This window comes from Dermacentor albipictus, chromosome 3 (genome assembly GCF_038994185.2).
Source record: "Dermacentor albipictus isolate Rhodes 1998 colony chromosome 3, USDA_Dalb.pri_finalv2, whole genome shotgun sequence".
NCBI classification, from domain to species: domain Eukaryota; kingdom Metazoa; phylum Arthropoda; class Arachnida; order Ixodida; family Ixodidae; genus Dermacentor; species Dermacentor albipictus.
This window is the reverse complement of record NC_091823.1, coordinates 85,619,931-85,644,156: the sequence shown is the minus strand read 5'-3', so window position 1 is coordinate 85,644,156 and position 24,226 is coordinate 85,619,931. Positions and strand designations below refer to the sequence as shown.

The 24,226-nt window shown below is 49.1% G+C and overlaps 2 protein-coding genes across 3 annotated transcripts in view; one reads left to right on the top strand and one right to left on the bottom strand.

The window, feature by feature from the left end:
* Nucleotides 1-24,226, top strand: part of LOC135898841 (uncharacterized) — a 97,224-nt gene that overhangs the window by 52,016 nt on the left and 20,982 nt on the right. The window contains exon 4 of the mRNA XM_065428005.2: nucleotides 14,619-14,938. Within this exon, the coding sequence (XP_065284077.2) occupies nucleotides 14,619-14,938 (320 nt within the window). The remainder of the gene's footprint in view (nucleotides 1-14,618; nucleotides 14,939-24,226) is intronic.
* Nucleotides 1,505-6,773, bottom strand: LOC135915936 (uncharacterized). 2 transcript variants are annotated; one of them, XM_065449127.2, is made up of 10 exons: nucleotides 6,272-6,773; nucleotides 4,953-5,328; nucleotides 4,553-4,718; nucleotides 4,008-4,398; nucleotides 3,774-3,938; nucleotides 3,433-3,619; nucleotides 3,094-3,336; nucleotides 2,504-2,675; nucleotides 1,974-2,122; nucleotides 1,505-1,909 (listed from the first exon to the last, which is right to left on the bottom strand). In XM_065449127.2, exons 1-10 carry the CDS (start codon nucleotides 6,599-6,601, stop codon nucleotides 1,746-1,748), a joined length of 2,343 nt encoding a protein of 780 aa, XP_065305199.2. In that variant the 5' UTR covers nucleotides 6,602-6,773; the 3' UTR covers nucleotides 1,505-1,745. The 2 variants fall into 2 exon arrangements, with proteins under 2 accessions (XP_065305199.2, XP_070392730.1); XM_070536629.1 differs by lacking the exon at nucleotides 3,774-3,938.

Sequence of the window (24,226 nt, the reverse complement as noted above, 5' to 3'; positions counted from 1 at the left end):
TCGTGCTGGAAATGCTCTTTGGTGAGTATGTTTTTTGCAAAGCGATCTAGTGATCGCGCCGATCTTTCGCCGATCTAGTGAGCTCGTTTCCGGTCAAACAACTGCAGTGTTGTGTTCCTGCATGCCTCCTCGTGGAACGTAAGCGGGGATGCGATCGTCGGCATTTGTGCGCTGTCCAAAGCTGTCCGCAACCTACAAAGACGGTTCAAACGCGTGAAAAGCTTCCCGGTTCATGCAGTACGTGTAGTGACCTTAATCTGTGCGCCATCCGCACACTACTCGTAACCGAAGTCGTAAAGGCGGCAAATTCCGTCGGCTACGTGAGACGGTCGGTTTCTCGCTGTGCGCGAGAGACGGGGGCGGGAGTGTAGCGTCCTGGCGTGCGCCGGCTTTCCAGCACGTGCAAACTCTACATTTGCACTGCGTTATGGTAGCTGCGTGCAGGCTGTTTTACAACACTCGTGCAAATAGAAAATTCGCGGCGCTTTGCGACGAAACCTGCGTCGAGGACGGGAAATAAACATGCACTTTCCGTTCAGAGTGCTAACACGAAGGAGCTCGCAGTAAATCAAAATCCAGGTTTGGGCGAGTTCGTGTATTCGTAAGGCCTTCCAACACCAGTTATCATCAGTCAGTCCGCACTCGTGCCGTCTTTGTTTTCGTTGCTCCGATCTTTTCGCGCTGCGTTTAGAAAGCCTGCTAGTGGAAAGTAGTCCTCTCTCATTCTGTGGCCATATACAGTAAGTGCGCAGGCCGAATTGCAGGGCTGGCCGTATACGTGCTGCGTGCTTGATAATGTATCAAGCTAAGGTGCACTTGCTAATTTGATACTAGTTCTTTGCATGTGTTCATGAGTGCAAATGCTTCTTTGGTAGTCTTTGATGCCATTTTAAACACACTTCACTTTTAATAGGTGTTCGTGCCATCACTGTATTCCAATGAACAATGAAGAGGACTGCTGCTGCTGTCAAGAAATTAACGAAATCACTCAAAAGCAGAAGCATGCACAATGCATCACAAGGTCCCGAAAATTTAAAGACGTTTGTCTGAACAGGACTGTGCTTGAAGTGGCACTTGTGCAGCAAGGTACTACATTATCAGGAAAAGAACCCACAAACAGGTGAGATTTGATATAGATCAGATATGTGCTGCAATATAATTTACTTTCACTTACAGACAGTTGAGATATGCTGCATATCGCCAATTTGCATATCTAGTTTGGAGAAGAATGGGCAAGCACAAGAGACGCATTCTGCCAAGTTGTGTCCTGTGTGCTATCCGGAAGAAATATCCATCTCATAATGGAGTGTACACGGGGTTCAAACATTTTTCAAGCTGCGTCGAAGTGAGTATTTAAACATGTTAGTAAAGGAACTGAATTACTGCATGCACCGATCTTGACATTATGAACCAATATGAATTGCATCACTTACCAATTGACTTTACAACTTTCATGCATGTAGTAAATGTTTTTGGCACAATAAAAAGTGAATTTGGAGGCACATATATATTTTATTCAGTGTCATTTTATCTGGTTGCCACACATGTAAAATAGAAAAACAGCCAACCCTAGCATACACAAACACATATTTATAAAGTTATTTACATGGATGTCGTGAAGCTGTCACAAAGGTAGTTTGTCATGCACTGTGTCATGAGTCTACAATGGCTTGTGTTAGGAGCAAACCAGCTTTTCACATTGTTGGCATTCTCATTACATTTTGCTACAAGACCATAATATCTAACTACTTGTTGAATCTTGTTCTCCGCCTGTTTACAAGCTCTTCCTTTGATGCTTTAGGAAAGCGGCTGCTGAGAGGTGGCGGAATCTTCGCATTTGTGGTCCTTCTTGTCCGTAACACTGTGACAGCGTCCAGCATAACCACTTCCAGTAGTCTCTTCACATAGCCTGCATTAGGATTTCACAACACAATGTATGTGTGAAGAAATAAAGTGCAATATCATCAGTTTACCATGTGTGGGTTGCTCCTTTACAGGACAGGCAACCGCATTGCCTCCTGTGGCTTTCGGGTATTTCACAATCCACCTAGAAGTGCCATCCTGTGTGCATGCCTGCCTTCTCTCACTGTTCTCATTGTAGTGCATGGCTGCTAACCGAGTCCTGAAACAGTTACATTTAATCATTTTGTCACTTCAGGCCATTGAATCGTGAAACAATTTGATGCAGCCAAGAGATGCAGGAGACAAAATACAGAGTAGAAACAGTGATAGGTAATTAAACAAACTACAGCCAGGCAAACACTCTGTGGACCACGGCTTGGACTCCAAAAGCAGCCAAGCAATGAGAAATCTGCTATTAACGAATGCTTGATCACTGTAATGAACCATTGTGGCCTCAGTATAGTTTATATACTACATTTTTTTATTTCATATGGTGTTCATATATTTATCTGGTATAAGCAGTTTCTTCACTGAAACACACTGCTCGCTTGATTTCAGTATCTCATCAAGACTCAACTGCAAAGCTGAAATATTTAGTTACCTTGCCACCATTCCTTCAAAGGAGTACTGGCACAACTTGGGCGCGAAATGCAGCAGCACGCTATGGAAAGCTTCTAAACCATAGGTCTGGAACTTCGTTGCTAGTTGTGGCAAATCTCTCAGGAGGGCCTTGGAAGTCGCTACTTCCTTCAGCTTCTGGAAAGCCTTCGACTCTGAATGAAAAGTGTAGAAGCACCAGTGCCAAGTGTATACACCAGCCATATGTGTGGATAAGCAAACTGGCTGCTGCACGTACTATTCCACTGAGGTAGTAACATTACATATTACAGCACCAAGCTAATATATTTTCTTGCATCATAATATATGCCATTATTCCGACTGTGACAACAGAGGTGGCACTTTTTCAGCTGGCAACTTCCAAAATCAGAAAACAAAACTTGTGCATGCGATTAGAGCTACAGCGGCATCTATAGCAAGAAAGAATAGAAAGAAAGAAATACGGATTCAACAGCAAAAAGCTACACAATATTTCTGAAGTGGTCAGACATGGTGTACTCGCATGACACTGCTTGGTACAGCTGATATGTTCTTCATTGATGTATGTTATATTTCCATCAAAAGGCAGAGTACCTGTGCTAAGCCAATTCCGCGGTTCAATGTCTCCATGAAGACAGGATGGAAACAGTGCATCCTCATGGCTGTGAATGTCTCTGACATGATTTAGCAGTGATTTCCACTTCGGAACAATTAGCTCCTTGTGGCCCTCACTTGAGGCAGCCGACCAATAGAGGTGGTACCCAACAGCTTGCGTCCACTCCTTGAGCTCTTTGGAGTCATTTCTCTTAGCCACAGCAAGCAACTTTTTGTGAACACCTGAAATTTTAAAAAAATATATGCATGTCTTTCTTGCAAGAATGCATAATGCAAGTAAAAATATTCTGGTCCAGTCAAGTACAGACTACATCACACCTTTAATGACATGCCAGACATCGAATTCATGCGTGATGTCGGACCTCTCCTTCCGAAGAAAACACTTTATCTGGGCATGCCGGTCGGTAACAATAGACGTCACATCAATGTGGTGATCCTGGAGGAAGCTGAGGCTACGTTTCAGGCCTTCCAGCTCCATATAGCAGCTTCCGCCTACTTCATTGGACTGCAAAACGTGACAATTCAGTATGTTTTACACATAACAATGGTCTGTCCTCTATAAACAGAATGAAAGTGAAGTGATTATTTGCTGCGTAGACTTATCTTCTAGCACTGGTTGTTACAGATATACCATGCTATAGAACACAGTTTAAACAAACCTGTACAAGTTCAAAATGCAGTATTTTGTTGCGCTGAAGATCCAGAAAGGAGTATGTTCCAAACTTTGCGCTAAATCCAGGCGAATCGGCTCGCCCATCACCGGCAAGTCTCACTTTTTGCTCCCCTATATCCACAAGCAACAGTTGCTGTTCGTTTTTCCACACCTAAAGAAAATTCCCACTAAATTAAGCACATGTCAATTGCTTTAAATATATTTTAAGAAATATGCTTACCTTCCCAATGGCAGGCCAGAGGTGAGAACGCTGAATGTTGAAAAATGTCCTCTCTCCGAATACTTGTACCCCAACAAGCGAAAGCATCCGGAGGGTAGCAGTTGGGTTGCACCCAGAAAATAGTATGGCTGCAGAAAGCCGCAGGTTGAGCACAGCCAACTGCTGAATGCAATTTTGATTTTGCCAAGAAATCGTGTGGCCCGACTTGCAGACTGTAGTCATCTGAAAAAGAGTTCCTTGGCACTGGACATGACATGTGCAAGGTGCAAAGCACTTGCGGCAGAAATTGAAAAGCTTCCTAAGCTGTTGCTCCTGGACTAAAATAATTCTTTCATTATCAGGAGTGTCACTGCAGTCCTCACTGCAATTCCTTTCATCGGAGTCGATATTCCTGGAAAAAACAACAATCTTTCAGCTAAGGTGCATAGCACAGACCATGGGAGCTTGCGAAATAACTGCGTCTGTTGTGCGCACTGACCCAGTGCGATCGTAACAAGCCAAATTGAGAAAGCATTGCAATTTTTTACGCCATTGACATAACGTACCCCTCTTTCCAGTCACTCAAGGGGCAGTAGTCGTCATCACGGCTGAATGAGTCGCCATTGTCACAGAGTTCCTCGTTATCACTGTCCTCGGAGCTTGCTTCACACACCGTAGTGCCCAACTGTACCTGGGTGGCCACACTAACCATCGAGGCACCAACCTGAACACCTGGTAAAAAATTGAAGTACATGAACAGGAGTTATCAGGACTGAATGAGGTTAATTTCATTCAACTAATACTATGTCCACCGACTCAGCTTTAGTGACGCTAAAACATTTGTAGTATTACAGAAATACGATTCCCTTATTACAGCCGATAAGTTATCCCACTAACTGAAAGAAAGCATGCAGCTGGTACACTGAAAAAGGCATGCCAAGTTTAATAGAGCATATATATACATACCTATAGAAACACCAGAAGACTTTGTCTGTGCTTCCTTTGATTTGCATTTTCTTTTCATGTTCACTTGTGATGCCTTAGAGCAGTTTTCAGGATGAATAATGACTTGAAAGCACTTGTCACCTTTATGGGAGATCAGTGCTGGTTCTTGGGCACAGTCTGCAAGTGGCAAGTTTCTTGTAGCGCAGTCATGATCTGTGATGTCAACTGCCATGAATTCTTGATCTTCACTGTCATGTGGTGTGCAGTCATCTGGTGTGCAGTCATCTGGTGTGCAGTCATCTGGTGTGCAGTCATCTGGTGTGCAGTCACCTCGTGCGCAGTCACTTGGTGCGCAGTCTTCAGTGCAAGCCGTGTTGCCTAACAGTTCATTGAGAACCTGAATATGTAAAAAAAGAAAACCATATGATGCTCTTGCTGCAAACAGGACAAAGCAAAGTGCACTTCAGTACGAGTAAAATTTTTCCATGTCTTGCAAAAATAATTTCAACGCTCGCTTTATGGAACAGATGAATTTTACAGCTGCGTTGCAAATCACACATGTCATCTCTAGGCGAAGAGGCACCATCTATATATGCGTTAGCTTCTCCATACTTGTATTCATTTAGGTAGCTAGAATAGGCTTTAATGGTTGCCATATAGCTAAAAAGTCTGCTCCCAGACCTCCGTGACACCTCTCTTGAAGGTTATGAAACATTGGAAGGAAAGAGGCTACGTAGACTACCCTACTCCTCCGCGTTCATAAAGGAAGTGTCTCTTGCATTGTGGTTTTCCTCATCTTTATTTTGAGATGTGCCACTCGATGCTACAAGTTTTTTTATGTTTTATTTGCCGGGAGCCGGGAGCCTTCTCGAGGCAAACGCTTTCTCGGCGCTCCGAGGACGAAGAAAAAGGTGCCGCGCCAATTTTCTAACATATTTTGGTCACAGAGGACTACACATGAATCCTACAATGCTTGAACATAAATAGGACCAAGCGAGCGCATCTACGTATCGCGTTTTCACACGTACGAGCTTTCCGAGTAGAATTACGTGCGGCGCGCAGTCTCCGGTTGCGAATTTCGCATAGCGTAGCCGCAGTCTCGATAAGTGATACGATGGGAGAGCTGCGCACGAGCCTAACCTTGAAACGCTTTCTTTAGTACGGTGCCGTTTGCTACCGTTCTCGTACAAGCGCCGTTTAATTCAGGCGTAACGCCTCACTGTTAACAAGAGCCGGTACACCAGCTCAAACTCCATTTATCTGAAAAGAGCATTGTAGCAATCACTAGCTTACACGTATTAAACTACACTGAACAATGGTTCGCGCAGTCAGGTTCTTACCTCAAGCTTCCTTCTTTTCGCGAAAGCTGGCCTTGACAGCGGTGACGAGCTCCTTGTGTACGCGAACACTGACGGCACTGCGCCGGGCTTTAGACGAGCCGACTTGACTGGCAAACCCAACGCACGTTTTAACGACAAATTCTCGTGATAATCGTCGTCACGGAAGTGGTTGGAGCACAGCAGTGTTGTTCTTGAGGGCTTGAAATTCTTTCGCTTTACAGCAGCCTCCCACTTCCTGAAAAGCTTCTTGTCTTGTGGGAAGCAATGGAAAACAACATCGTCGCGGCCGCTGGTGTTCGTGCAACCGTAGGCTGCACAGAAAGACGGCATGATCGGCCCACCACACCAGTTGATGCTGCCCACGTTGACCACCACTCTACATACACACAGACGCACCAACAAAGAAATGCAGGGTCGATCGAAGCAGATTACGACGGCACGCACGCAGAAACAAGCACGGTCAGGCACGGCCGCGCAGGCTGCGAAGGAGCAAAACACTAAAGTTGACGTCACAACACGGCGGTTTCCGGTCTCCGCTCGCATCGTCAGCGTCAGCAGCAGCGCGCGGCATTCGACGGGGGGCGGAGCTACAGCGCAATTTCAACCGACGATTACGTCGCTCCTATTTGAAAAAAAAAACCCAAATTTGACCTACATGGTTTATAAGGTCCCCGCATCCGTATATGAGCGTCTTATTGAATTCGACAGACTCTTCAGCTTCCCTTTAAGTGCCCGTTCCAGCGTTGAGCGTCGGCGTTGCAATGCCTTGTAACCGATCGAACGCGGAGCACAGCGGCAGGTGAAAGAAGTGCGCGCGAGGAGGAAAGTGAAGGAGGAGGCTAGTGAGAGCATGAAGCGGGAGTGGAGGAGGAGCGGAGGGGAGACGGCCTGCGCATGCGCGGAGTTGCCGGCGAGCATGGCATCCTCAGCCGCGTAGGCGATCTCCTCTGCGCTTCCGAGGGGGGGGGGGGGGGGAGGGGCACGGTGCGTGAGGTGGGAATGGCTACGCTCGTCCGCGGCGTCAGGTGCTGAGGTCACTCCACGGTACCGGCGTGTGTGACGGGGATCACTGCTCCTGCAAGGGTCGATGGTGAGCGGCTGCGATTAAGGCTCGATGTGACGCTCACTTGGGTGTTGTCGCCGCTGACACTGTTGGCACGATTTCCCTGCGACGAAGGGCCGCTCTCGTCGTCGCTGGAACGAAAGCGTGAGAGGAAAAGCGTATAGTGCCGCGCAAGACGGACTGTGCGGACTCCGACGCGGCGCCAGAGCAGCGCGCGTCGTCTGTATGGAAACAAAGCGCTGCGTCAGATGCCTGGCGGCAGCTGTGAATCGCTCCCACGCGTCACCCACGCCGTGCCTCTCCCGATTAGCGAGGCGGTCGCACCACACTTCGCTCCGTTTGCTATGTGCCGCACGAGACAGATTGTCCGCGCCAACTACGCTATTCACAGCGTTCTCTTCGTAATAAAAAATCATTAGTCATTCTACTCTGAAGGTGGCTCACTAGCGAAGCTGTTTAGCACACGGCACACGGAGGTGACAGAATTTTGAACACAGGGATATATATATATATATATATATATATCCCTGTGTTCGTGAAATATAGTGAAAGCTCGTTAATTCGAACTTCAATAATTCGAATTTATGGATAATTCGAACTGTACGATTTGGTCCGGCCAAGCTCCACAGAAGTATATGTTTAAAAAAGTCCGTTAATTCGAACGCGAAAAGGTTCCCTCACGGATAATTCGAACTACGCTCGCCTGGCACACGGCCAGAGAAACGCGCCTACTGCCTACACACAAGGGTGTATTGCCTCCTAAACGGAGAGAACGGCGAGAGAAGGCAAAATCGGAAAAAAATCTAACTGACGCGGGGTCAGCCAGAAGGCAGCGGCGGCTGCCACCTCCCCGTTCTACGTAACCTCCGATACTTCTTGCCCGTTGCGAATCTCGGAGGCTTTGCAAATCTTGTACAGCTGCTAATGTTGTGCGGAGATGGCACGGCAAGCGCCAAAACACAGCGAATCAAGTACGTCGCAGCTGCGCTTGCAATCAAGAACCAACGAATCAGGGCCTTCGGCACCTTCACATGTTCGGTGTCTTTGTCTCGGCAGTCTTCATCGGTTGTGTACCTCTGTTTGCAGCTTAGGAGGTATCGGCCGTCGCGATTCATTGTGATGGTGTTAAGCCTCGGCTAACGTTCGTTTCGGTGGACATCGGTGGTGTGGCACATTCGGACCCAGAGCTTCGACTCGAAGATGGCGTGTGCCCGCGGCACACGCCATCTCTTTCGGACACGCCAAATTTCTGACATTCCCTACTGCTTCCAAATCGCAGTGTACTGTTGCTCTCCTTCACTTTCGTTAGTTCGAACTTTCGTTAATTCGAACTGAAGCGGCTTCCCCTTGCGGTTCGAATTAACGAGCTTTTACTGTATATATATATTTGGGTCGTCCACGTAAATGTACATAAAAACATGGGTGTACCTTTGTTCAATATTCCTTCGCATTGCGAGAGGGATGAGCCATTGCATATTTTGCTTGCTTGGGGGTGTATGCGCCATCGCTGATGATTATAGCTACACAGTAAAAGGTTTTACACCCTTAAGGGTGTTTGCTTGTCCCATGAGTAACACCCCTACCACTATGGCGTTTAAAATTTATAGAGGACGTCAAATAAACTCTAGCTAGACGTGCGACGAGAAAAGACGCAATTGAAAACTATGTAAGCATTCTTACAGCCTTGGGCGCACCGAGAAACGCGACAGGAGAATTTGATAGCGGCATATTTGAAACTTAGTTTAATGCACTTTTATGTCGCCTGTCACAGCTGTCATCCATTTTACTTCCAAGGAAAAGTCGGCAAACAAGATACCATCATTGGTTCCCACCAACAATTTGATCTTAACCCTTAAACGTGAGGGTGTTTGCCATGGGACAACCGAACACCCTTTATACACTCATAAAGGTGTAAAAATTTTTAGAGTGTATTGTTGACGCAAAGCAAAACTGCACGCAAGCCTGTACTACAAACATCTTTGCTGTAAAACCGTGTACCTATATAATCATAATACGAAATATTGACACGTGAAGTGCAAACACGTATAGAACTGCACTCAAATTTCGCATTAGGAATAATTCGCAATGGTTGGCAAAATTTTTTGTCGTGCTACCGCGGAAGTAGGGTTAGTTGTAGCAGTTTTACTCATAAGTTCTTGTTCTTTTATTTGATTTTGAGCTTTTATCCGCAGTTTTAAAATATTCGGTCCTTCTCTGTGCCAATTTTGGGCAGCTTTTGCTCTAGTTACTATCGCAGAAATAGAGAGCCTGGTAGCATCTACAGAAGCTCAATGGTTGTTAAACCCCGTGGCAAATATTAAAGCCCCCATATACATGCATAAATAATGATTTGCATTCCCAATAGAAGCGAGATGTACAAGAATACTATAGAACACTATAAAAGCGAGATATATGCCTCTAATGCAACCAAGCATGCACGTGGCACAGGGGCATATCTCGTAAATCTACAGCGTCTGGTTGGTGTGAATATGTCCAGGGAACTTGCCGTAGATGTTCGGAGTTTACAGGTAAAATTTATTAATTTTAGTTAATATCATCTGATTTTTCTCTCGGACAAATCGCGCACGCGCATGTATTGGATCGTTCGGTGCGATCAGGTTATCTTTTGCCCTCTGCGTACTATGAAATGCGGCCCCAATCTGTGCATAACTTTACGCTGCAAGTATCTTCCTCAGCTTAAGAGCAACACCGTTAGATAAAACTATGCAGAGGCATTCTTAGGCTTTATCATCAAGCCACTTTATTGATTTCTTGCGTAAGAAGCGTAACGTGCCTCGTAATTGTGTCTCGTTCGCCTGTACCTCAGTGCAGCCTAAGATAGACAGTGAAACTTGCACTAATAACCTGTTTTTATGGCAGCCGACGCCCCGAATGAATAAAAAAAACTCGAAACTGCTTTCATTTTTTTGTGCTGTACGGTAAATTCGACGTAAGATAAGCACTTTTTTTGTATCATGTAGTAATGAGGCTGTTGTGGCGGATGCCCGAGGTTCGTTTCCACCACCGGACACTTGAATTCATTTTTATTGAAGAGATACGAAACGAGGCGAGACCGGAACCCGGCTGCCTATATACCGCAAAGTGCTGGGGTATAATCAAAAAATACTTCCTAGCATCTTGGCGTATGGCCGCCATTTGTGTAGTCGTGATTACGGTGCCGTAATCATAGCTACATTGATCTATGTGTTTGCGAATGACCATTGGTTATGCATTTTACACATACTGTATACAATAATATTTTAGTTACAACATGTTGAACGCCTACAGTTACCACTAGAGGCCTTTCTCTTTCTTTCTGTCTTCTTTTTTTTGTCTTCACAAATGCGAACTTTCAGCCGGGTTCGTATTGTCATTGAGATGAGCTAATGCATCCAGAACATCGCAACGTCCCCCGTTATTACGACCACTAGACAAACCAGCGTAAGTGTGCAAAAGTTCACATGACGGAGACTGCCTTTGACTGATATATCTATTCATTATAGATTGGAAAAGTTGACAAAAAGAAGATTATGTCGCAGGCACCTACGCAATATTGAATTATGAAATGAATGAAGGATTTTGATAGATGAAGGCTTTTGGTGCGTGCGCGCGCGCGCGCGCGCGCGTGTGTGTGTGTGTGTGCGTGTGTGTGTGTGTGCGTGTGCGTGCGCGCGCGTGTGTGTGTGTGCGTGTGTGTGTGTGTGTGCGTGTGCGTGCGCGCGTGTGTGCGTGCGTGTGTGTGTGTGTGTGTGTGCGTGTGTGTGTGTGTGCGTGTGCGTGCGCGCGCGTGTGTGTGTGTGTGTCCGTGTGCGTGCGCGCGTGTGTGCGTGTGTGTGTGTGTGTGTGTGTGTGTGTGTGTGTGTTATTTACTTTCTCTTTCTCAAATCATTTGTAATCGGGGGTTTCCTGACTGTTCTTGCCCTTCATTAACGCAAACTGTTTACCTTATACTTATGGGGCTTGACCAAATCTTTAATTGTGTACATTTTATTTATTTTATTTCATTTTTGTTTTAGGTTTCGTACACTGCTTGCACGCATTGATTGTCCTACGAAGATGCCCTTCCTGTTACGGTTCCATTTGATACTGACAGTATTGACGAATAAATAAGTAAATACCTTTTAAAACAAAATTAAATTCTAGTGTTTTGCTTGCCCAAACCGCGTTATGATTATGATGCACATCGTAGGGCACTCCGGTGTAAATATGGCTACCTGGCGTTCTTTAAGGCGCCCCCACTGTATGGTACACGGATGCTTTTGCACTTCGCCCCCATCAAAAGGCGACCACCGCGGTCGGCATTCGGTCCCGCGCCCTCAGGCTTAGAAGCGCAACAACAAATCCACTACGCCACCACGACAGGGAAAAATAAATCCTTTCGGCTATTAATCATTTCGCAACCAAACGCAGGACTCGTAACTTGCAATTTTAAATGAGGCAGACTAGGATAAGATGTATCACATTCCTCCTGACCTATAACTTATAGACTTTCATATAGTGTTCACAAGCGTTTTACATACACATCGCATATAGTGCCTTTATTCAATTTCATATACAGAATTGCGGCGTTTGATACGACACCGATATGCGACACAAGCGATCTGAAACGTTCCTTGTCTATAAAGTTGCTATAAAATGTTCTCGTGAGCTTGAGCATAGCTTCTCGAAAAAAAAAAACATAGTCATGGGGAAACCGCATATGAGGGACAATGGGGGTGATGCGACGAGGGTTTCAGCCGCGTCCTCCCAGAATCAACGGCTCCTAAAGTGACTAGTGGATTTGGTGTTGAATAGTTGCGTTTCGCCGCTTTTAGTTAGTATAAAGGTCTCCATTGATCGCTTGTGCGTGGTTTGTCGTCGAACGTGTTCGTTGTTACAGAATCCCTACAAAAGAGTTGGAGCACAGAGTCTTTTGCGCCCATCGCCTTAAGCATAATCCGCAGCTAAAGCATTTCAAGTTGTCCAAGCATTATCTGCTAAGAGGAGACCTTGCCTTACTATATTGCACGTCGGGAGCCGCCGGATGTACCTACTATTTGCTGTTTTTATGGCGTGCGTCCGAGCTATCCGAGACAGCAAGTGGACTATCTGATGCGTGCCTTGATACCGCGGTCATTTTTGCGGTGATGAGTGCACTTAGTTGCGTCCGCCGAGGTAACGCAGCACATGTATATGACGTGCGCTGACGTCATGAAAGCGCGGGCTCGTACAGCTATGTCATTCGTTGCTCGAGCACACTTGCGGGTGACGAGCGGCGCGTTTCAAACCAACGGCAGCGCTCGAGTTCAAGCGTTGAAGCGCCGGGACAACCGCGAGTAACTGAGTGGCTCGCTATATACACCGTCTCAACCTCGCAACCCTTTGCTACTGCATGCTTGGCCGGTGGCGTGTGAAACAGTTTCCAAAATCACTTGAAGCAGCTTAATTGGGGCGAGTTGGTCCGCTGCTGACACCGAGACAGAGAGAGAGAAAGATGAATGAAAGGCGTAGAACTATGAGTGAACTCGGCTGGCTATCTGTATGCAGTTGAGAAGGCTAAAGCGGTGCAAAAGAATAAGAGAAAGTCATGAGTCAGTGCACACTGTATAGTGACCGACGTATCGTAAATATCAGCCCCATAGTACAGACGGTCGCTCAGTCCGGTTGACTTCAGAAACTGCAGAAGGACTCTTGCGGCCTCCAGCGCCTCTGGCGCGAGTTACCGTGGTCCCAAAATACTCCTAAACGAGAGAGGTATCCTGTCTATCAGGTTTGCAGCGATGTAGAGGGTAAGTCTTTTATCTCTGAAGGGCGGATAGTAGCACAGGAAGCGAGAGAGAAACATTTATTTCGGCCTCGCTATTCGGAGCTTCTGTGGGTGTTAGGGGGGGATGGTGAGAGGCGGGGGGAAACGGGAGTGATGCTATGATGGGGATGGCGTCGGCTCTTGATTGGGCTTCGTCCGCTTCATCTGACAAGGACGGGGGCAGAGAAACGCTATACCGTCTCGTGTCCGTGCGTGTGTTCCTCTGTCTCCGTCCTTGTCTAGTACATGCTGCAAAAGGTTATGCGACATCTCGATCCACCGAGTGCACATCCTTCATTATTGATCTTTCAGCCTTATATAGCCGAATGTTTTCGAAGTATAACACCGCAAAATTTAACCACACGCTCGCTATGATATCTCTTCGGACGTAAACTCGTCCCTCCCGTCGTGCTAAAAAAAAAAAAGTTAGGGCCCGTATTGAGAAAAAGCCCTTGTGCAAGTATTGTTCGTAAGACAAAAGTCCAGCCAGTCATGATGCTGGACACATTAATAGCGAAGGCAAACGGTCAATGGCGAAGAGCATCACTTACAAACAGGAAACTTTGTGAATTCAGCCCCAGAGTCCGCAGTCACAGAAAAGTTTTTACGCTAGAACTGTTTGTAAGAGCAGGTCGCAGCCAATCGTAATGTTTCACATATATTGGCGAATGTGGCTGTAGCTGATGCCAAATAACAGCTCTCACGGACGAGAAGCTTCGTGAATTCGGCCCCTCGTTCTCCCGACGTATCTGTAAGAAATGAAGTGTGTAGGTTTGACGTGCTTCTGTAACTGGCGGGTCAGCTCTAAGAAATTTCAATGACTAAGCTTTTCGCAAACTTGAGCAAAACCTTTTTTAAAGCCACGACCGTTTCCTGAATTAATCTCGCCAAAGTACATGGTTCGCGGCAGGATAATTTATCCCTCATACTAGATAACAAGCATTATCGGTGAGCAACCTCACCGATACGTCATTACGTGCGCCTTACACGTCATTAACACTTAATTATCCCATATTCATTACGCAATACGCTAAAAGGGGAGGAGGGGATAGAGAGGATGTTGCATATGTCCTTCATACAACGCAAGTAATTTACGACGCATGTGGTGACTAATGGCTAAATATCGAGAAAGGCGGAAGCCGTGCCTGCATGAACTGTTCCTGTATATGCTCTTCCTGTTCAACGAATAGTGCCTTACAGCTCTAACAAATCGCTAAGCCAGTGTTCTCTAAAGACTGTTCTCGAAAATAAACTCCCGACGAAGCCGCCAAGGGCCAACAACATTTGGCCGAAACCTTGGTGGGGTCCAGGCCCACCCCACCAAATCGCAGGGCACTGAATAAAGTTATTTGAATGAATGGACGAAAGATCCTTTCTTACCCGCCCATATTTGCGCAATGTCAACTGTTTTCCTTAGCCCCAACGGCGAACGCTTGTGATTTGTTGATGTCGGGATTGAAATCAACTGCTGAATTGTTCTCTGTTTTTCCATCGCGCAGGTCTCGGGCCCGCTGGTCTGAGCGGCGGCGAACAGTTCGGTCTCGGCCCCGGCCGGAGTCCTCTGCAAGGAGGAGCGGGAGGTCCCGGTGGTCCTCCGGGCACCGGAGCCGGCGGCCCCCTGCACCATGGCTTCCCGTTGCCGGCCACCTTCCCGTGGGCTGCAACGGCCAGGGGCAAACCCAGGCGCGGAATGATGCGGCGGGCCGTCTTCTCGGACGCGCAGAGGCAAGGGCTCGAGAAACGCTTCCAAATACAGAAGTACATCAGCAAGCCGGACCGCAAGAAGCTCGCCGAGAAACTGGGCCTCAAGGACTCCCAGGTGAGCCGCTTTCCGTGCGAGCGCGGTGTACTGTAGGCTACTTGACAGGCAGCGCTGGAGTGCCGTCATCTCGGGCTGTCAGTGCTGTCATGTTCCGCATGTAACAACATACACAGTCCTGCGGTCGGTTTGTGTGCGTGAAATTGATTTACAGAGACTTTCGGTGTTTCGCGATCATGTCGATTTGCTTTCACTGCGCAGAAAACTGAAAAATCGTTCGCGTAACAGGGCCCGAGATGGCGTTGCCCACGAACCGAATCTTCTATAACGTCGCCTATAATCATAGCTGCGTTTTATGACCACGTGTGACGCGGTTCGTAAGAATTCTCAGTGCGTTGTACGTATATGGTGTACACGGGCGCGCGCAGCTACCCGAATGTCATCCAGTGCAGCCGAGATGCCCGTGTACAATTCGTACTCGCAACGTAATTGGCTGCTGGTAGAATCTTCACTGGGTCATTGCTGTCGATGGCATGAGAATCCCTCACTTCTACCAATATTGTCGGGATGAAAGGCTTGGTACACTGAGCAAATGGCTTTAATGGCTTCGCAATGTCGCTATCACGTCCAATACGTTGCCGTGTTACTTTCTTTTCTTCGTTTGTTTGTTTTTCGTTCACCGATCGCCGTATTCGTCTTTCAATGCACCAGTCCCCCTCAACCCATAACATGACAGCTGGCACGCATGTGAGTCCTTGCTTCATAGCGTGTGGCGCTATCAAATGGTTCCCTTATCTGCTTCGCCGCCTTGAGTAGGCGGCGGGTCTTCTTAAAAACCAATGTCGCTCAAAAATAGTTTCGTGAGACCCGGCCATACTTTATTGGAGTGGACCTATATTCTGCCAGTAAACTAATCACGCCTTCGTTGGGAAAAGTGCCTTTTTTGGAACCCTCGACAAATTTGTCCGACACAGCCTGACGAATCTGGCGGTCTGACAACTTTCGCATGTACCGTCGAATTCTCCGCCCAACTTGTTTAGGCGCTTTGCGGTCTTTACGCCTAATTGCAGCCCAATCACTCTGCATCGCCACCTTTTCATTAGCTTCCTTCGCCGGCGCAATATTCATGCCTTCTTGTACTCTCTCCGAAACAGACCGCACGGAGCTCGCGCATCCGCCTCGGCCACCATCTGCTCCTCCCGCATGCGATCACTGGGCGGGCGCGTAAAATGCCTGCTCTCCCTCTCACTCTACAGCCGCGAATCCGCCAGCAAACGCTCTACACAAGCAGCACGCAAAGTCGCTCGCAAGGCGGTGGCGGGACCCTATATACCTCGCCGCGAAGCGCGCGAAACGAGAGCTCGCGCACGACTCCCACACGGCAACCACACCGCCGCCACCACGCACGGAAGTTCAAGGCAAGGCCACGCACTATGCATGCCGTCCGTTGCATTGGAAGCGAGCTGTAAGGCTCGCACCGCCGCCAAGCACGGGAGTCGGGTGGGGGCGCATTTTATTACGCCTCGGCCGCCCGCCTTCTCCCGAGCGGTGCACGCACCCTCCCACCTTGTTCCCAGCTCGCCCGCCGCGCCGCTAAAGACGATGATGGCGATGATGGTCATCGTGCGCAGCGGGCATGATCTCCGCGCGCGCCGCATCTGCCGGGCGATGTAACTCTATTCCGCGGTGGGTGGGGCAGCTCGCGTCTCTCGCGATAGATGGCGTGCCTGCGCCCGACACCGGCAGGCAGCGGCGCGCAACACAGGTGGGTGCGGATACAGCGGGAGGAGGCGTAGAGGTATACGGGGCACTAAAATATTAATAAACGTGTAAGGGAGGCAGAGGAGGCAAAACAGTAATGAAGACGTCAGAAAGAAACGCAGGCAACCGAAGTGAGGCGTAAAATGAGAGCGAGAGAGAGAGAGAGGGGGGGAACGAGCTTGCTGCTGTTTCCAGATGACGAAAATGAGGGGAGAGTGTTAAGAGCAGGAGCCGCGTGCCTAATAAAAACTGACTACAGAAAGGGGGCCATGTAGCTAACGTATGCAACATGGGCATAGTTCCATCTCTTGCGCATGACACAGAAAACGCAGGGAGGGATGGGGGAAGGGGGGGGGGGTGAGATGATGCACTGTAAATTGTGCTCTTATGCACTACACACTTACCGATGGTTGCGGGAGATTGAAAACAACAATGACGTGTATGCTCGCCGGCGAGGCGCAGTGCACGGACGGTGTATAATCTCGGAGTTCTCAGACGCCCCGGCTATACATAACCCGGGCGCTCGATGAAGACATTAAAGTCGGGTAACACCTCCGCCATAATTCATGCGGAAAAGCTCGGTCGCGCGCGAGTACGCGTCAGAGAGAGAGAGAGAGAGATGGCCGACCCCTTTCGCTCATCCTTCTTTGCTTTGTCTTCCTGGTTTCTTTTCTTTTTACACCTTCCGCCCCGTTTCCGCTAGAGCTGCACTACGCGTTCTGAGCAACGCACAAGGAACATGGATGCGCGGGGCGCCCCGTAACGATAGCCCCTCGTATCTCACCGTACTCCAAGCGCTGCCCGTTCCTCAAGCTCAGAAGACAAAGAAGAAATCCCCTCCCCCCCCCCCCCAAAAAAAAAAGAAAGATGGAGCGCGACCAAAGTACCAGAGCGCGCAAGACCACGTCGCCTTCACGAGGAAGCAAGGCACTGCAGCGCTAGGCTGCCTCAAGAACTGCTGCTTGCGGACCAAGAGGGAAGTAAGCAGGCAGGCGTGGAGGTGGCGCGGGGGAAAGGGGGCTTGGCCGCGCACGATCGCCTTCCTCCTCAACGACACTACATAACCGAAACCTGCCGCGGCGAAGCGCCGCTTGCCCCGAGCTCTCTCGATCCACACCCCTCGGTCCGCTGCGGCGGCGTTACAGATGCCCCGGAGAAGCCCATAAATATCCGCGATAAGGCCATCCGTCGCTTCACGGGGGCGTCGTCGAAAGCCGCCCACTTTCGCGGCGGCCGCGACGGCGGCTCCGTTGTTTCTCGACGGCGCAACAGCAGCGGCCAGCAGCGCCGCAGAGAATGCGTGCGGCGGCGGCTCGACGCATTAACGAGAGAGCATCCATCCGTAAGGGGGAAGGGGGGCAGGGGGGTTGCTGTGGCGCGCACACATCCATCCATGTATACGCTTATATACAGCGCGTGCACGCGCGTTCGCACGCACGCCCGAGACAGTGTAGGGTATATCTAGCCAGTGGGTCGCCCCGCCGTCTTGTGTTCCGATCACTCTTGGCGCGTCTTAATCTATCGTCCTCGTCCTTTCTTAGAGCCGCCCCCCCCCTCCTCCTCCTCACCGCTCGGGCTTGTTATTAATGTAGTTGTTTATAGCCCGCTTCCTCACTCTTGTACTCATCTCTCCAACCCCCACCACCCCACCTTTAGAATTTTTACAGCTTCTTCATCTGGTCGAGACGACCCTGTCCGGACAAGAGCATGATCACGCCCAGAGGGCGTTTGTTCCGCAGCTGCATAGCGATGTGCGTACTGTGTACTGCAGTTCGATCTTCATCGTATTATTTTTTTTCCTTCCGGTCTTATTTATGCGCCATCTGAAACCTGGCTGTGGCGTTGCCTCTCACCCTTTCTTTCCTTCGTGGGTCGCTTTATACGTGTCGAACGGTTCCTAAATGGGCTGCCCATCGATGTCGCAAACATGCCAGCCGGACCACTTAACGCCGCAGCAACGCGTGCATCTGGCGCTCTGTCGACGGTTATCGTACACAACACGAATGACGAATTGTAAGCCTCCGAGGAAATTCAGGCGCATATGCTTTCGCCGAAAGCACCGTTAAAAAAAAAAAGACGTGGAAAGAAGTTGACAACACTAATGCAGCGCACTTTTCAGCGGGTGATTCCTTTTCGTTCCTTCATCTTATTATCTTTTCGTTAGCCATCCTATGCGCCGCGGTTTTTGTTACTATCATGAATGTACACAGACTTGTCGAGTTTGCAGTTACGCGGGCGTCTGCAGGGATATCTGAGACTGGTCACAACATTTCATATTGACATGGCACCTGTTCCTGGCTGCGCGACTATGCGTCTTCTGTATGCGCCTTCTGGACGTCACCTGACAACATGTTAGCTGCTGTTTCTGTATGCCGTGGTCTGCGCATACCTTGAAAGGCTGTCTCCGTGCAGAAACTGAGAAGCATATTTTAAAACAAATCATTCTAAAGATATTTTTCGCTGTGTATAAGGGGCGCAGTTCTCAATTTGCTGTCTGCGGACCGCTACAGGGGTCCACGGGGGCTGCGGTGAGCACTTGTCATTGACGATCGGAATCCACTGAATGCGGTTATTGTCCGACGAGGTATTCGGTCAATGTGAACATGTAATTTGCGTGTTGATTTTGATCTATTCGTATACGAGAAGTAAGGTTGTGATCTCGCAAGACTCATGGCTACGTCTTTCCTGAACGCAACCTAATATGATCACCCTCTCACTTCATACGCAGCATTAGTTCCAGCTTATGCTGTAGAAGGCCAGAGATAACAAGACGCCCAGGACGTCATATTTGCAGTATAAATACAGCATTACAAGAAACGGTATTTCTTTAATCCTTAAGGTGGAGGAAGTTGCATAAAAGGGAAGGTTGGCATCCACTGGAATGTTGTGCAAGGTTCCGGAGCTTCATGCTTCACAGCAAGGCTTTCTCTCTAAGTAATGCAAGTGGATTTTCTTCGCAGCCTCGTGCTGCGAGTAGGTGCCAACTGTATGTTTTTGATAACGTGGTTTTAATTGTCGGCGTGTGCTTTTCCGTGACAAGATGAATAGCAAAAATTCGAGGCTTTAAGACGCCTGATGAACTGCATCGCGGAAATCAGACGTAAGGCAAGGTTCAGTGAGGGAAGTGCAAATGCTATTTGGTTTCTACATGCCATGATCACCGCTGTCTACGCTCCGGCGGTGTTGGTGGTACCGGGGAGGCAGCGCAAGAAGGTGTTATCGAAAGACATTGGCTCTTGTATAACGCTGCGTGAAATCCGCCACGTGGGCCTCAGTGCCCCTCTTCGTGCCTGCCTTTTGTGCCAACAGTGCTGAGGCCCGGTCCACTGGTTCTCTGTCAGTGCGTCTCCTGCCGATCACGAAAGTATTATTGACGGTACTAATTGATAATACTTATATAGTACGCAAACATCCAGCGTTGTGTGGAGTCTGCGGACCCTCATTGTTTCCCGTCTCTATCGCGCTGGCAAGATGAATCATTAAAGTAATAACCGACAAAAATGTTTTGCAATGTCTTAAGTGTAATCGCTGGGAATGCATGTTATCCAGGAATGTATTAACCGATGCAAAAAGAAATAGTAGGCACAACGCGTAAAGGTGTTTTCAGTGTTGTCTATCCGTCAAGAGCGTATAAATGGGGACATCGGATCAACCAAATCATGAAGATCGCGTTATGCTTTAGTTCTAAAGGTGGAGAGCACCCAGTGGTCGCGACATCGTGTGGAATTGACAGCATAATCAATAAACGCCTGTCCAAGGCGTCAAGGAGTTGATGACGCGCGAGCCTGTGACACGTGCCAAGGTCGCTGCTCTGGGAAGAATCGAGTCATGCGGAACCTGTCAAAGTGCGGCGTCAATTGCCCTTTTTCGGTCGCGGACACGTTACCCCACAGCAGTGTCGATGGTTTACTATAATACACCGGTGATTACTGGCGCAAGTTTCCGATCACCTGGACACAAGCGATTTCCATGCCTCCCGGATTTTCGTGTCCGAAGCCTGTACAAATTAATAAGTCAGAAGAAAATGAAAAAAAAAAGTGAGAACGCTACTTGGTCGTGACAGCCATCAAAGCCCAGTGCGTCAGCTCGTTCCTTTGTCTCCCCGCCTTTCGGATGTCTCAATTCAGCGCTCGCCACCCGAACAACGAAGAGGGGAACTTCGATCGAGACAGGGTGCGTGACCCTGAGAAGAGAGCCCGTCCCGTGGCCCATATCAACTCTCCTTCTCTTCCGCCCGGTCTGTCCTCTCGCTAATGCGCCTTTCCGGCGGGAGCAGGCTTAATTAAAAACGCGACAACTGGAAACAAAGTCGGGGCGTGGTTTTTAAGGAGTCGAAAGACAATCTTGCCATCACTCTTTCAACCCCCACCCCCCCTCCCCGTTCTCAGCGGTCTTTACAGACTATTCCTTTCTTCCTTCAGCAGGCTGTTCTTGTTCACGCTTATTATGCCGTAGTTCGTTATTTTTGAGTGTTGTTTTCTACTTTTGCTTTTCATGCTACTTGGCATTTCTTCCCTCACGCTCCTGGTACCTAATATAGCTTAGTATTTGTTTCAGGGGCACTATAAGCCGACCGCCTTTCCAACAGTCCTTCCCCCCTCCGTTCGTTCTTTCTGCGCGCTTTATTTCTCAGCTCGGTCACGTGTTCGCGTGCCTGCAGAAGCTCTTGCGTGCACACCACACGGGGTGATTTTCTCCCACTTCGCTTTCGCGTATATCCAGTTCGCATACGGTGCAACTGACCGAAAAGGGCAGTGGAGTTCTGCATGCATGGCTCACATAGTTTTCTGGAGCAGGAGGGTAAGCACGAGGGATGCAGCGTGTGCGGGCGAGGGCCGTAAAGGTTACAAGAGAATGGTTAAGTGCAAGCGAAAGAAAGAAAGAAAAGAAGGCAAGCGGCGAACCAGGGATGAATCCTGCGAATCGCCATTATCGTCTTTATTGCGGGGCGTCGCTGATGCCGTTGAGAGATCGACGGCTGCGGCGGCGCGGTGTTCCGGGAGGACTATTTATTAGTTCTCGCGTTTCGCTTAATTGCCTCTCCCCGCTCCCACTATAGAGCGTCGCACGCAGCGAGCTTGGTAGCAGCAGCTCCGAGCACCGGCGAGCGTGCGCACGCACTTGCCGAACACACACGCCTCCGCGCGGCTCTCGATAGCACGAGGCGGGCCGAAGCTTCGAAGATTCACGGGGCGAAGACGTTCGCCTATAACTTTGGTCCTTCGCCCCTCGTTGTGTGTGCCGCGTTTCCTCACGGTTCTCTCGACTAATATGTACAGGAACTTCTTGAAGTGAACACTTCCTGTAAGGCCTATGCAGCCGTGGAAGGCAGTAGTACCAACATAGGATTCACACATAACGATGCGGGCTGCATTTGTGACATTTGGCTGAATAATACAAAACACGTACTTTTTGTGCTCATGTATATATGTAGGTACTTGCGAAATGCCTTGCTTCGAAAAAGGAGTTCATGCTTGTATGCCTTGCGTAAATTCATAAAGAAACATTCGTCACAGCGGTCTTCTCTGCAGTAAGACGCGTTCTGGGGGGAAGCCCGCTGGTGTGGGCGTGTGTGTGCCCGTATGGCGAGGCACACTAAGTTTGTTGCCGTTTTCTTGTTTGTTTATTTGCTGGCTTGTTTCTTTCTTCTTTTATTTCTCGCATATATTTGGGTCTATTGTTGTCGTCTCACCTAAAAGTGGTGACACGTAACGCTGCAGAGAGAGGGTGACTCAATGAGGCCAGCTTGTCCGTGATTATCAAGGATGGGAAAAGTTCATAATGAAGGAGCAAATGGCCTCTTTAGACAGAATTTTTCGTTGCCATAACTATCAAAACCCAAAGTTTAGATTTTTGGCAACATATACATCTATTCCTGCATTGGCAAGCTCGGTGCCCGATATCACACCTTTTTACTGCCAATACTGAAGTATGCTACACTTGAGGGCTACATAAGTACTAGACTTACTGCACGTCCCCGGCATAGAGTACCTTGTGTTCATAAGCGTCCGTCCGTCGTCCATATCGGCCGGTTCACCTTCGACTTCAGAGGCTTCGTCGCGCAGCATCTCGGCCTAAGCGCAGTAAGCGCATGTCGTGAAACCCACCAAGCGATGAACCATTTTTGGCCAACGCCGCTGCTCCCACCGACACACTCCGGCGCTGACAGACTGAAACCGGAAAACAAAACAACTCCCACTGCAGGCCACAGACGATCGCGCGCTCCCGTGCCAGCACCGTTTCGAAGCGGCATCGCGCTAGCGCCGCACTTAAGCGCCGCGTACGATTACACGAGTCTATGGCTCGTTGCCACCGTTTAACATTATGATAAACTTCCACTTGCGTGCACCCGCACGCACAGACACTCGCGCACGCGTCGACGGCGTCCGACCATCGATCGATGCGTGTTCGTGCGTGCGCGGTATTTTATTGGTGGCTATAGGGACTGCGCATACGCGATCCGCTCGCTGCGTCGTAACTCGCCCGTTAGCTGGCTCGCTCTCGGGACTCGGCGGCAACAACAACGAAAACAAGCGACGCACTGCCCGCGCGGCGCATAATGCATGCAAACCATAGCACGCTCCGATAGAGCCATCAGAGGGCCGCGTCGGAAAGAAACGAGAAAGGGCTTCGCCGTGATTTAGCCCGCGCCAATGAGCATTAATGCGTTAACCTGGGGCCCGGAAAATTTCGCCCCTCGTGGGATCTCCTCGTTCCCTGTTTACCCAACCCTTATCCTCGCTCGGAAAGCAACGCCCATTACCATTCGACTCTCGTTTAATCTGTTACACTACTCGCCGAAGTCGTAAATAAAGTCGCACTGATTTGCACCGCCCGAGCTATACTTCTACGCGCAAAGAGGTGCTCCCGCGCGCGCGCGCGCGGGAGCTCCGCAGGTTCTCCACACGTTCCCTTCTTATCCAATCCGCCCTCGTCGTTATTTATAGAGCCTCCGCATACCTGCGCGCACCCCGGATCACCATGTATGCAAGTTTGTGCTCACTACGAACAGCACGGTGCACCGAAAGCTCAGATGAACGGTAATAAAGACGAGCGCTCGGGGCACTTGCGAAACCGCGCGCCGGAGTGAGTGCCGCGGGAAAGGCGCAAGTTGTAACGAACTGGCGTGTCTGTATAGGCGATATACTATATAGTATATGTATGCAGGTGTCTCTATTTCTCTTTTCTTTTTTTTCTTCTTTTCTTCTTTCTTTTCCAACACCAAGTGTTGCTGATCAGCGGCATGCCTTAAACGTTGCGCGCTTTTAATTACCCGCCGCCGTGTATATGTATATACACGATACGCCAGCCGGTCGGTCAGGCCTGGCGCGAAGGCCTCCTTTCCTCTCCGCCCTGACTGCTCCTCTCTCGTTCGCAACGCCGCCGGTTCACGCCCACTGCCATATATTTCTCTCGTCGGTTGAAATCTTACACGCTCGGGAACGCCTCATCACCTCTCCATTTTTTTTTTTTTTTTTCGTCGTGCCCACTCACACACGCACGCTCACGCGCTCCATACGTCAGCAGCGGCTATGGGCACAGCTTGTTTCTTCGCTGCTGTAGCTCGTCTCTGGCTGTTTCAGCTGA

Coding starts and splice junctions, on each gene's coding strand:
- LOC135915936 (XM_065449127.2), bottom strand. CDS start 6,601: ATGCCGTCTTTCTGTGCAGCCTACGGTTGCACGAACACCAGCGGCCGC. Junction 4,719..4,952: donor GTCTTCTGGTGTTTCTATAG/GTATGTATATAT, acceptor ATTTTTTACCAG/GTGTTCAGGTTGGTGCCTCG. Junction 2,676..3,093: donor GCGGAATTGGCTTAGCACAG/GTACTCTGCCTT, acceptor CTTTTCATTCAG/AGTCGAAGGCTTTCCAGAAG.